Consider the following 14396-nt stretch of genomic DNA (forward strand, 5'->3'; position numbering starts at 1 on the left):
TATTTATGTCTTCTGTTAATCTTGGACTAAAGCTGCTGGATTTATGGTTTTAAGATCAGACTCTTGGGGCTCGAATTTAGCAGGCCTGTGGGTTCCCAGCGGGTGGTCCTCCGGGAGCGTGGAAAACGCGGACGGCTAATCGTGTGCGTCCCCCACGCGATCGCGGGATAATTGGACCCATTAAGCCCAGCTTCCGGGTTCTGCGCTCCCCAGCTGCGTGCCGGCCGGCTGCGCATGCGCAGTACCGTCGACGCGATGTAGGAGCTCCAGTTAAAGGGGCAGTCTCCCAAAGCCCCTCCTGCTACAAGCAAGCGGTTTGAGACGATGGCTCAACAAAGGGGAAAGGCTGCGCCCCGTTTTTCAGATCTGGCACTGCAGCTGATGCTGGAGGGCGTGAGGAGGAGGAGGGAAACACTCTTCCCAGAAGATGGGCGCAAGTTCCCTGCCACCGCAACCAGGAAGGCATGGGCAGAGGTGGCGGCGGAGGTGAGCAGCAGGGGCAACACCCCAAGGACTTGGGAGCAGTGCCGCAAGCGCTTCAATGACCTGACTAGGTCTGGCAAGGTGAGTACACCAACGCACCCTCCCACATCCCGTCCCCACCATCACGCCAAGCAGATCACAACCCCCTCCTGCACAGCCACCACTGCGCTCCATCAGCAATCCTCACAGCCACTCATTCACCATCCTCGCCGTGCACACAAGTACCCACCATCCCTGACCCCACCCGAACACTACCACACACCCCAATCCCCATGCAATGGGATGGGCACGTGGCCCAGGCTTCCTCCCATCCGTTCCACGCCACGCTCAACCCAACCACACCGATGCTCGATGCGTCTCACGATGCAAGACGCACCCACTCACACATCTGTGTTTTGCCTTCACAGGAGAAGAGAAGCAAGAACAATAGGGAAAGGGCACGCACCGGAGGTGGGCCGCCGCAAGTGGTGGAGCTCACCGACGCAGAGGTGGAGGCGCTCGACCTCGCCCGCACGCGACATTGCCTGTCGGTGGCCGATGGCGAGTGTGTCGCTGCCGAAACGGCCGGTAAGGGAAAGCTGACACTCAACACCCATGATCGCGAGTTACCGTCTCATCACCTGCCATCAGGTGCACTGTCAAGTTGGTCCACATGCCTCAAAGTGCCCTCTGTTCTCTTGCAGGTCCGTCTTTGGGTCAAGCGAGCGTGGAGGGCGATTCCTCAGAGGACATGGCGGTCTCTGAGGGTGCATCGTCACATCAGAGCCAACCATCCACCAGCGCAGAGACACGCACCTCGGTGGGTCCCCCTCGCTAACTAGTTGGGGTAGCACTTGGTGAGTCACTGAGCACGAGTGAGCATGAGCAGACCCTGGTGGCAGGGGCAGCCGCGGAGGGTCCGCGACGGAGGGCGCACTCATCTCCAGGCTCTGCTCAGCCGGACCCAGATGCTGAACCCAGGGGGCCACCAGTGAAAAGGAGAGTCGTCGAGGGCCACCAGCTAATTGCTGAGGTACTGGCAGAGGTGCCGCGCGCATTGTCCACAATAGCGCAGGCGATGGAGGAGTCCAACTCCTGCATGTGGGCATTGGTGGCGCAGGCACAGGAGGGTACCGGCGACACAGTGTCGCGGGTAGGTGCGGGACTGTCTGCGGTGGAGGACAGGCTGGCCTCCCTCGAGCGTCACGCACAGCTCCACTTCGAGTCCATGCAGGCCCTGACAACGTCTGTACGGATTCAGGGTGAGCAACATTCCGACGCCACCAACAGGCTGAGGGATACACTAGGGGTGGCCTTGCAAGGCCTCACACATGCCATCCAAACTGCCGTCCAGCAGGGTGGAAGGGGTGATGTGGGCCGAGGCCAAGAAAGGGATGATGGTGACCGGGGACATGGAAGCGGGGACGCCTCACAAGGCGTCCCCACGTCCCACCCGTCGCCCACCTCTCAACCAGTACCCGCAATGGTGCCTCCTCTCCAGGTGGCCGAGTCTGCCCCTGCCCCGGTGCAGGAGGAGCAGTCTGTGGAGGTGCCGTCACGGGCACCGAAACCCAGGGGCCGTCCGCCAAGAGCATCTACCCGGTCAAGGCAAGAAGACGAGCAACCTGCCACTACCTCTGCTGGAGCCACAGGGGTAGCACCACGTAGGGGTTCCCGGAGAAGAATTGCAAAGGCCTTATAATCACAAAGGGAATACACCAGGGTGTTTATTATTTTGTACTTTGTTTCTTGTATAATGTCACATTCCAGATATTAAATAGTCTATTCTCACCACTCCTGCCACCTCTCGTCCATTCTTCCGCGGCTTGTGCAATAGTTGCGTTCCGTGGAGGCCATCATGACGGCGAACACCTGCTGCCACCCATTGGGCACACTGCTGTGGGTGCAGGATTACTGGCAGCACTCTTCAGTGGAGGGGGCTGGTATGGCCGCTCGCATGTGCAGGTGAGGAGATGCGAGCGCCTCGCAGTGTCTGACTCTAGGAGAACCGTTGACGTATGAGTGCCTCCCTGGCCCGGCGACCATCCCGGTGAGTCGCGGCTCGGCGCATGGGTCGTCCAACATCCTCTGGCGCGTCCTCCTCCTCCGCCTCCTCCTCCTCCTCCGCCTCCTCCTCCGCCTCCTCCTCCTCCTCCTCCTCGCCTTCCTCAATGTGGGTGGCGGGTGTGGATGGGGCCTCCTCCAGCGGCACCCCTCTCTGTTGGGCCATGTTGTGCAGGGCACAGCAGACAACTATGATTCGTCCCACTCTGAATGGTGTGTATTGGAGCGCTCCCCCAGAACGATCAAGGCACCTGAAGCGCATCTTGAGAAGCCCTATGGTCTGCTCAATTGTAGACCTGGTAGCAGTGTGGCTGTCATTGTACCGACGCTCCGGCTCGGTGATGGGGTTCCTCAGAGGTGTCATGAGCCACGTGTGGAGGGGATACCCCTTGTCGCCGAGGAGCCAGCCGTTGCCGGCGTTGGGTGCCTGCAGGATGGGCGGGACGGCGGACTCCCTGAGGACGAAGGCATCGTGGCAGCTGCCGGGGTATCTGGCGCACACGTGTAGGAATCTCTGGCGGTGATCACAGATGAGCTGGGCGTTCATGGAGTGATACCCCTTCCTGTTGATGAACAGCCCTGGCTCTTGCGGAGGTGCCCGTATTGCGATGTGGGTGCAGTCGATTACACCCTGCACCCGTGGGAAGCCGGCCATGGCATGGAATCCAACCGCCCTCTCCATCTGGCTGCGCTCGTCCATGGCGAAGTTGATGTAGTGGGAGGCCCTGCGGAACAACCCATCGGTGACCTGCCTTATGCACTTGTGTGCAGAGGACTGACAGACCCCGGTGATGTCCCCGGTGGCACCCTGGAAGGAACCGGATGCGAAGAAGTTGAGGGCAGTGGTGACTTTGACGGCGACAGGTAAGAAGATGCTGCTTGGTCCATCAGGGAGCAGCTCGTCGTTAAGGAGGCTGCAGATGTCGGCGACTACCTGGCGATTGACTCTGAGCCTCCGTATGCACTGCTCCTCGGAGAGGTCCATGAAGCTGAGCCTCGCTCTGTACACCCTGTGCGGAGGGTAGTGCCTCCTGCGACGCATCTCTCTCTGCGGTTGCCCTCCCTCCTGCTGTGCAGGTGGGTGTGCCGCAGCACCGTGTTGGGGGGCCCCACCTCTCCGAGGCGGACGGCGTGGACTGCGAGGCTGCTGGGGCTGGTCATCCTGTTCGTCCTCCGACGATGTCAACGCACCACCCATCTGGCAGGTGTTGGTGTGAGGGGTTGTGCAGGGTAGGTGGGTGGGTCCTCGGACTGGGGCTGCGGTTTCGTGTCGGTCTGTCCTCTGGCTTGGCGGGGGTTGGTGGAGGGCAGGGGTTGCCCTATGTGACGCGGTGGCCTCCTGCGTGGGTGAGGGCTCTCCCCCGTGGAGCGCACCTTGGCACCTGCCACAGGCTGCTGGCTGCAACACGCCTGGTTTGAAAGGTACTGTTTCCCCCAGTGTGGGAAACTGACTGCGTTGAACCTAAAATCCCACACTTCCTCTTTTGACAGCTGCTTCAGCTCATTAACTGACCACAACGAGCAAGTTAAGTACTCTCAAGTGGAACCCCGCTGGCTTTAATTGCCTGCGGGATTCCCACCAGCGGGGCTTGCGCGCGCAGCCCCGCACGTCAGCGCGGTACCCGGAAGTGGCCGGGATTTCGTCGCGATCCGGTCACGTGACCGGAGATCGGGATTTTCGGGGCCCCCCCGCTGGAAACCCGCAGGTAACCCGACCCTAAATTCGAGCCCTTGATATTTTAACAAGGGGTTCTAAACCTAGCAAAACACCAAAGAACTTGAATTCTTTCATACAGAAGCACACAAATTCACTTCAGAAACACCTGTATTCTATCTGTCAGGACTGTAGAAACCACTGAAATACTTAATTTGACTTTGTAAATTGTTTGATAGGACTCCTGAGAATTTGGGTCAAGTGTTTTTTGGCTTCCAGATTTTTTTTTGATAATTATTGTGGTAAGAAAATAAACACAATTTATTCTTTAACAGATATCTTAAAAGGCACAGCCTTTATCACTGCAGAGGGAGAACAGCGCAAGTGACAAAAACAATTTGTGATGCATTAATGCGTTTTGAAGTAATTTGCTACAACATATTGCTGTATTCAGTAAACACAAGATAAATGGTTTACTACACACTTTTTTGAAAAAACAATATCACTTTAAACACTAATTTGTTGATGGCAGTAAACTGGAAACATCAAATGTTTGTCCATACTAACATGCATATTTTGCAAATATTTTGTTAATCAGTCACATACCACAAAATAATGAAAATGGCTGTTGTTTTTAGACAGCAGAAAGAATACTCTACAGACAGTAGCCATTACTGCTGCCGCAGGCTAGAGGGATGTATAGCATGTTACCGTGACCTTAATCAGGAAATAAAAGTGGGTTCAGGTCATGTGAGGTGGAGTGCAACCGAAGTGCCCAGGTGGAAGGAAGGAGGAACATTGGTCATCATTGCTTCAACTGAAACTTGACTTTACCAAAATCCTAACTGGGAACTAAACATTCTGGAACATAATTTTTTTTTGAAAAGATAGGAAAAAAGTCGGAGGAGGGTGTAACATTACTTATTAGGAAAGTAGTCTCAGCATTAGAAAGGAAACATAGGGCTCGGTATTAGGAGGGAGGCGGGTTGGCAGCGGGGGGGGTCGACTGGGCGCGTGGGTAACGCGCCCAGTGAATTCGGGGTGCTCCGCATGCGATCACAGCCTAATTGAAGGCACTTACCTTGGCTTCCGGGTTTTGCGCTGGAAAGCTGCGCAGCGGGCGGACAGCACACCCACATCATAAGCTGTCAGCTGGAGAAGCCCTATTTAAAGGGGCAGTCCTCCACTGACTGATGCTGCAGAAAGGAGCCAAAATTACAGCATGGAGCAGCCCAGGGGGAAGGCTGCTCCCAGGTTTAATAATGCCTCACCCCAGGTCTTACTGGATGAGGTGAGGAGGAGGAGGAGGAGGAGGAGGAGGAGGGAGATCTTCCACCCGGCGGATGGGAGGAAGTGGCCTGCCTCTGCCACCACGAAGGTCTGGCTCGAGGTGGCAGAGGAGGTCACCAGCACCACCAACATACCACGCACCTGCATACAGTGCATGAGGCGCTTCAATGACCTAAATAGGTCAGCCGAAGTGAGTACACTTACTCATTCACCTACACTCCGTCTGCTATATCACTGCCCCCACCCCACATCTCCTCTGCACTGCCAACACTACTCTATCACATCACTCCTCACACTCACTCAAAGCTCATCCTCATCTTACCTGCACTCACTCACCTCGCCAGTACTCATCCCACCACTACCACTCAACCCAATCTTCAGACAATCTCATGGCTCTATCTCATACTCACCCTCTCATGCATCTCTTTCACAGTCAGCCTCACTCAACCTGCCACTACCTGCTGCAGCCACAGGGCATGCATCATATATGTGTAGTAGGAAGCGTAAGGCAAACTGTCGTGAGCATGAAGAGGATGCACGAGGGTGTTTGAGGGTTTGTCATGGTTGTTACTTATATTTTATTCCTGATTAACTCACATTACATATTATATTGTCACCACTACTGCCACGTCTTTGCAAATCATGACTGGTTTATGCAATAATGCCCTTTCCTGAGGATCACCATGAAGACCCACAACTGATGCCATCCATTGTGTCACTGCAGAGTGGGTATAGGTGTATTTTTTAAAAATTCGTTCACGGGATGTGGGCATTGCTGGCGAGGCCAGCATTTATTGCCCATCCCTAATTGCTCTTGAGAAGGTGGTGGTGAGCCGCCTTCTTGAACCGCTGCAGTCCGTGTGGTGACGGTTCTCCCACAGTGCTGTTAGGAAGGGAGTTCCAGGATTTTGACCCAGCGACAATGAAGGAATGGCGATATATTTCCAAGTCGGGATGGTGTGTGACTTGGAGGGGAACGTGCAGGTGGTGTTGTTCCCATGTGCCTGCTGCTCTTGTCCTTCTAGGTGGTAGAGGTCGTGGGTTTGGGAGGTGCTGTCGAAGAAGCCTTGGCGAGTTGCTGCAGTGCATCCTGTGGATGGTACACACTGCAGCCACAGTGCGCCGGTGGTGAAGGGAGTGAATGTTTAGGGTGGTGGATGGGGTGCCAATCAAGAGGGCTGCTTTATCTTGGATGGTGTCGAGCTTCTTGAGTGTTGTTGGAGCTGCACTCATCCAAGCAAGTGGAGAGTATTCCATCACACTCCTGACTTGTGCCTTGTAGATGGTGGAAAGGCTTTGGGGAGTCAGGAGGTGAGTCACTCGCCGCAGAATACCCAGCCTCTGACCTGCTCTTGTAGCCACAGTATTTATATGGCTGGTCCAGTTAAGTTTCTGATCAATGGTGACCCCCAGGATGTTGATGGTGGTGGATTCGGCGATGGTAATGCCGTTGAATGTCAAGGGGAGGTGGTTAGACTCTCTCTTGTTGGAGATGGTCATTGCCTGGCACTTATCTGGCGCGAATGTTACTTGCCACTTATGAGCCCAAGCCTGGATGTTGTCCAGGTCTTGCTGCATGCAGGCTCGGACTGCTTCATTATTTGAGGGGTTGCGAATGGAACTGAACACTGTACAATCATCAGCGAACATCCCCATTTCTGACCTTATGATGGAGGGAAGGTCATTGATGATGCAGCTGAAGATGGTTGGGCCTAGGACACTGCCCTGAGGAACTCCTGCAGCAATGTCCTGGGGCTGAGATGATTGGCCTCCAACAACCACTATCATCTTCCTTTGTGCTAGGTATGACTCCAGCCACTGGAGAGTTTTCCCCCTGATTCCCATTGACTTCAATTTTACTGGGGCTCTTTGGTGCCACACTCGGTCAAATGCTGCCTAGGTGTATTTGCAGGGCTCTTTTGTGCAGACGACTGAGAGACACCGGCGATGTCCCCGATGGCACACTGGAAGGATGCGGAGAAGTTGTTGAGGGCAGTGGTGACTTTGACAGCGACAGGTAAGAAGATGGTGCTCAGGCCAGCCAGGAGCAGCTCGGCAAGAAGGAGGTTGCAGATGTCCACGACTACATGTCGAGTGACTCTGAGCTTCCATGTGCACTGCCGCTCAGAGAGGTCCAGGAAGCTGAGCCTCGCTCTGTAGACCCTGTGGTGAGGGTAGTGCCTTCTGCAACGCATCTCTCTCTGCCATTTCCCTCCCTCCTGCTGTGCAGGTGGATGTGTCACAGCAGTGTGTTGTGGAGCTCCATGTGTCTGAGGTGGACGGCGTGGCCGGTGAGGCTGGTGATGCTGTTCGTCCTCTGAGGAGGTCATGACTGCAGCTGTGGCGGCCCCCATCTGGAAGATGTACGTTTGAGGGGGCCCGCAAGGTAGGTAAATGTGTCTGCACACTGAGGTTGAGGTTGCAAGTTTGTGAATTTTATTGTTAGGAGGAGGGTGGTGGAGGCCAAACTTTATCCAAAGTGACAGAGCGGCCTCCTGCAATGAGTGAGGTTCTCCCCCCACACCTGTCAAATGGACCTTTGCAGCTGCCATAGGCTGGTGGTTGCAACACGTCCATTTGAACTGGGAGTGTTTCCCCCAGTAGGGGAAACACTCTCAGTTTAGTTGAAAATCCCACCCCTCCTAAAATATCCTACAAATCAGGTCTGCTAATGATCTGAACTATCACATTAATTGCCTTAAGTGGGATCCCGCTGGCTTTAATTGCCGGCGGGAGTCCCGCATGCGGGGGCTGCGCGTGTATGTCAGTGCATCACTGGGGAACCCGGAAGTGGGCGGGTTGGAGCCGGGTTCCAGACCCGCCCACGGAATCCCCGATTTTCGGAGCCTCCCCGCCACAAACCCACCCGCTCAGACGTCCAAAAATCGAGCCCATATTGTAAGTAATAATACGGAGTTGAGCTAAGGAGTAAAAAAGGTCACATTACAATAGTGGGTGTCCATTCTGGACGAGCAAATTATGAAGAATATATTGAGATAATAAAATATCTGGAGGGTTTACATGAGAGGGGGGGTTTAAAAGCTGCATTTAGGACTTTTTCTGAGTTTGTATGTAATAAGTCCTACAAGTAAAGATGTAATACTGGACTTGGCATTGGTTACTGAACCAGAGCAGGTCAGCAACATAAAGGTGGGAGAAAAATTAGGGATTGTGATCTGAACATAATTAGTTTTAATTTTAAAATAGAGAAGGAAAAATAGAGTAAAAACCTATTATTGGAGAAAAGCAAATTATATAGGGGTAAAAAGGATCAGCCTGGATATATTGGGGAGAAAGGCTAACTGGTAAGACAATGGGGCAACAGTAAGAAATAATTAAGTGTGTAAGATTGGAAGAGAATAGTCCAGGAACATTCCAATGTGGAAAAAAAAGGCAGCATCAGATTGTAGTGTGAAGGATGAACAGTCAGATTAAGCTAAAATAAAACTAAAAAAAAGCATGCAACAAAGCACAAAGCACCACGAGAAATATTGTAATCAACAAATAGAAACAAAAAATAGGTATGGCGAGCTAAGATGGAGTATGAAAAAAACTTGCAAACAATGTAAAAAGAAATAAACACATTAGGAAAAAGAGAATAATTAAGAAGGGGGTGGGGACGCTCAAAATGAGCATGGTGAGATCATTATGGTAGATAAGGAAATGGCAGAGTTGCTTAATTAATAATGAATACCTTGTTTCAGTATTTAAGAGTTAAAACTCTGCTACATTTCACTTTATTACCTGCAAGAGCTGCATTGAGATTTCATAAATCTCCCTGTCCGTATCAGAAGCTTTAAAAAGCACGAGGTTCAGCAGTGTCACTATATCACATGGATAGTTTCTATGAAGAAAAATGAAAACATTTCACAACTCACTGTCAGGATACTAGCTGATGGTTGGACACAGCCTTAACCTCACTAGCTTAATAAATAAAAGAATCAGCATTCATTTTCTTTTATACTGAGTAAATCTGAGAAATATCAAATATAACTGTGAATAACCTTGGATTAGTCTACATCGGTTACAACATTTTAATACGAGAACATACTGGAACCACAGAGCTAGAAACTTCGTTGCAGGTTTTTAAAAATTTCCTAATACCACATTACTTACTTATCACATCAATTAATTACCCAAGTCTGCTGACACATTGGGAGTAATTTTGACTTTGGATGATAATATAAAATGCGCGATATCTGCTCGGACACCTGTTAAACACCTCTCCTGATTTTCATTTCTATTGAAGTCAACGTAAATGAAAATCAGGAGAGGTGTTTAACAGCCCAGTAAAGTTTCTGGGTTATAATTTTGTGCAGCCAAGAGAAGCAGGAGTGCCCAGACTGACCCCCCCCCCCCACTGCATTTGCCTCCCTGGCCACCCAGGACTTATCTGTGGTGTCCGAGCCACACAATACTGCACCAGCCCACAGCTGGCAAGCTGCAGCTGGAAATCTGTTTGGGGCCTGCAGCTCGCTGGCGAGATTTAAAGAAGCCCAAACACAAAATGGCTGGGGCTTCCTCGCCCACTTCAAGGGCGGGCGGCTGGCGCTCTCCGTCGGTCGGCCGCCCAACGGTAAAAATCTATCGACAGCATCTGTCATGCAAAGCTATCAATATTTTTCTGACTGGCAGTTTGTGAAAGTGGAGAAGTGACTATATAAATAGTACAAAAAGATTCAAGATTAAGATGACGCAGTAAGAAATCACAAATACCAGATCTGATAGTATCTTGCATAACGTGCTGAACAGTGACCAGCAATTTGAAGTTTTTTTACCTGCTTCCACACACAGTAGCAATGGCTTTGAAACACCCTGATGCCAACTGGTGAGATCCTGTATAGCAACGATCTACAGCCCAGTTAAAAAGGTTTACTTGGTCTGGATTTAGTTCTAGCAGTAATATCACAACTTCACATCCAAGCTGATGTACCTACAATACAAAAAAAAAGTATTAATATTGTAAGAAGCTTCTTACTGTGGCCTGGAAGTCACACTATTCCATATTATTATATTAATGCTTAAAATGGTTGTATCAAATTCCTTTGTTAGTTATTTTGAACAGGCAAACGTCGCCATTGGAACAATGGACTAAGGAATTTGATATGAACACACAGTGTTCGTACGATAATATTGCATAGTGTAATTTCCAGGCTTATATGCATATGCACTTATAAATAAATAATGCCAAATTAATCAGTCTTGAATGTGCAGGTGTTCTAAGGTTAGCCTTTCTGTAGAACGTAAGTTTATGCAAGATCTGCATGTTAACAGTTGATTGCTTAAATAGAAGAAGCCCATACATGCTTCAAGTTTCAACCTTCTGTTCTTATGTGTAATCAAATTTGAAAGGTCATATTAGAAAGTGATTTTGTAAAGCAAAAACATTTAGATGGCCTTTTTATTTTGCAACATACAATGGCCCAGAATTTGCTGTAGCAGAGCAACAAACAGTTCCCTCCGTTAGTTAGACTTGCCCGTTTAATCTCCACGCTATTTTGCATCGCAAGTTGCTGTAAGTCTGAGATGGAAGTGGCGTGACGCCCTCTATAGGGCATCTGGGAACAGAGTGAACAGGGCAAACAACTGTGTATCTCCTTAACCAATCAGATTGTAGGGTTATGAAATTAACAGTGCAAGGACTGAGAAGGAAGTGTAAATTAGAGTGGGTAAATTCAATAAAAGATTAGATTAAGAGAGAGAAAAAAGACGAAAGAAAAGTAAAAATAAAATTAATTTTACATTTTCTTTTAAATCTCCAACAATTAAAAACCTGAAGGAATGAGACTCCACGCTTGTAATATTTAATTTTCAGTGACAGAGTGCTTGACTGGCAGTAATTAACACTTATTACGACGTTAAAAGGGTACTTAGTCTTGAAATGACTTGACTTAACTTTCTGTGGTGAGTTTAGTTCGTATCTACCGTGCAAATACAGGAACTTCATGCCTGGTGAGGCACATAGCAAGATGCCGTTTTCGCAAAGCTAACGGCGGAGGGGCGAATCTCGGACGGCAACTTTTGGATTCTCGGGCATCTGGCCTCGCCTGAAGTTGCTGTATGATTTGCGCATAAATAATGGTGAGCGCCACCGATATTTTAACAACAAAGTCTGGGCCGTTATAAAAATGATAAACAGTTTATAGGACTATATTAAGATAACATTCCAAAACCGACTATTCACTATTATGAAGCTTTTACAGTTAACATTGGCTTCTAAAGAACCTGGATGTACAAAAAGAGTATCCTGTGCAAATGCCAATTGCAAATTTTAACAGGTGATTCAAATAGGTATATTTTACCAGTAAAATTGTATTACGTTTTATATATCCAGAGTGTTATAAGCCTTGTGTGTTGGTACAATTCAAAGTACTGCTTCAATACAATTACAGAATACAACTGGCAAATTTACATTCAAAACTCACAGAAATATTGTATAGAAACAATTGTTAAATTCCTCTGGCTCTGATATAATAAAAGTATTCCTTGATAAAAATGTTTTCTACCATTCACGGTTTTGGAATTCTGTAAAATTTTTTGTAGAATAAATGAAATTTTTACTTCTAGGCTGATCTATCTGTCTTTAGAAAGTTCCCTTTTGACTCATATAGAATTTCAAAGTGTTGAGAAGAGGTGCCAGGAAGCAGGTTAATCACTATATCTATGACACCACAAAGTTAAATATGTACAATTGATGTCACCGACTGTTTTTTTTTGGAAGAATCTAATATATTCAACAGAGTGTTTAACCTCTCTTGTGCATAACTGGATTTTGTATCAGACTGAGGTGAAAGTAATGAATATCTATAAAGTGAAAGATTATGAATTTTCAACAACAATCTTTATTACTAAGAAATGACTTCATAAGTTCCTTACCCGTAGATCATGACATGCCAAAATATTATCCAGCCATTTATAAAGGTAACCATCTGGAGAGAGACCTACATTATCAAACACTGGGCCACAACACAGTACAGCTGACATTGCCTAAGAAATAAAAGAAAAACACAGATAAAGCATTTTAACATATGACAAACCTAGCTCAATTACAAGATATTTTACAGTAAAAGTTTAAGTAATATGTAGACATTTCCGTCCTGAAATATCTTGGATTTTTTTGGCCTCCTTCCGTCCCTTCATTAGAAGACTGATAGAACCCCCAGGAAAAGAAAAAGGTTAGATCCCATCAGGAGTACTGCATTCAGCTTTGGGCACTGCAACTCAGGAAGGATAAACTGGCCTTGGAGGGGGTCCAGTACATATTCACCAGAATGATACCAGGCCTTAAAGGGTTAAATTATGAGGACAGGATGCATCAAGTTGGCTTGTATACCCTTGAAATTAGACGGTTGAGGGGTGATCTATTTAAAATGACAGAGGGATTCAATAGGGTAGATACAAAGAAACTATTTCCTCTGGCGGGGGAAATGAGAACAAGGTGGCACAATCTTAAAATTAGAGATTGGCCATTTAGGAGTGAAATCAAGAAGCATCTTTTCACCCAAAGGGAAGTGGAAATCTGGAAATCTCTACCCCAAAAGGATGCAGATGCTGGGTCAATGAAAGTTTCAAGACTGAGATCATTAGATTTTTGTTAGGTAAGGGTAATATGAAGCAAACGCAGGCAAATTGAGTTGAAGTAAATTCATCAGAATAAATCAGGTGCAGGAGTCAATGAAGCACCCCAACACTGTTCGCCTGTCGGGACCGTACAAATTTTGGCCACATTGAGGCTCAGAGATAAGCCCTGAAGACCTGGAGGGGGCGGGGGCACGAGGGCGGGCTGTCTGAAGCCTGTAGTTGTTGTGTGCAGCTTGTTGTGAGGAGCATGTTTTTGAGTCTTTTTTTGGTGGCCTCCAGCGGTCCCTTTAAAGACCACTGGTTAGGCTGCTCAAGGTCCAGAAATACCAATCAGACCAACTAGGGCAAACAAATTTAAGAGTCCGGGTCTAAAATTAGCGCAATATTGAAATGAGGCCTGCCATTAGTTCAGGAGGCCACCAGGCTGCCTAAAAGTGGCCCCAATCAAGTTAGCAATGACCTGAACTTCAATGCAGATCGGGTGTAGGCCTCTGCAAGTCTAAATTGGTTATTGTTGCTTCCATTTTAGGCTCATAAAACGGGTGCAACAATGTTAAATTTAGACCCCAATAACTCATCTTTCTCCTGCGCACTACGCAGCCTTATGGTCTGAACAATGCATTCAGTTACTTCCGACTTTAACTATATCCTCCATTTCCTTTACAATAAGGGTTGCCAGTGATGTGGGGTGGGTCTATTTTTACTGGGGAGAGGGGAGACAGTTTGGTGCTTAGTGTGAGTTAGACCCTTTCTCTTTTCAGAGCTGATGGACCCACCATACTTTGCTAGCACCTTGTGTTTCATTTTGGATGGAATCTGGATCCACCAGGTTTCTGCCCTATTTAAATTACGCCGCTAATTCTGACTAGGAATAGGGGGATGGCCACCCGGTCACTTATTTCCCAATATGTATGGTACTTGCATATTGTCAATTGAACACTGGAGGGCCCCCTCAAGGGAGCAAGCATAGTGTAGCAATTACACTCCAGGGTCTCCTCTTATATTGTTATATCCTGAAGGCATGTTTGAGAGGGTTTGAAATAAAAGCATCCATTACATTACCATACCAACTTGAGTGTTTATCAGATCTAACACACTTTTGGGGCAATGAAAATATGACCCCGATTTTCATATTAAAAGGGTGTACTGCTTGACTCAGCCAGGCACTTTAGCCATCCAGCAGTAGGCTATTGGACATACAGGGCATGATTTTAATAAGGCGGCGGGATGGCAGTGGGGGGGGGGGGGGGGGGAATCAATGGGCGCGCGGCAAACGCGAGTAATATAAACTTACCGTTCCACATGCGATCGCAACTTAATTGGTGGCCATTAATTTTGTTTCCAG

The 14396-nt window shown here is 48.5% G+C and overlaps 1 protein-coding gene across 3 annotated transcripts in view; it reads right to left on the reverse strand.

The window, feature by feature from the left end:
* Positions 1 to 14396, reverse strand: part of LOC137322840 (protein furry homolog) — a 305481-nt gene that overhangs the window by 108421 nt on the left and 182664 nt on the right. For all 3 annotated transcript variants that reach the window (XM_067985968.1, XM_067985965.1, XM_067985966.1), the window contains exons 28-30: positions 12347 to 12457; positions 10249 to 10403; positions 9215 to 9314 (exon numbers count right to left, since the gene is read on the reverse strand). In XM_067985968.1, the coding sequence (XP_067842069.1) occupies positions 9215 to 9314; positions 10249 to 10403; positions 12347 to 12457 (366 nt within the window). The remainder of the gene's footprint in view (positions 1 to 9214; positions 9315 to 10248; positions 10404 to 12346; positions 12458 to 14396) is intronic.

The sequence above is a fragment of the Heptranchias perlo genome, chromosome 6 (genome assembly GCF_035084215.1).
Source record: "Heptranchias perlo isolate sHepPer1 chromosome 6, sHepPer1.hap1, whole genome shotgun sequence".
NCBI classification, from domain to species: Eukaryota; Metazoa; Chordata; class Chondrichthyes; order Hexanchiformes; family Hexanchidae; genus Heptranchias; species Heptranchias perlo.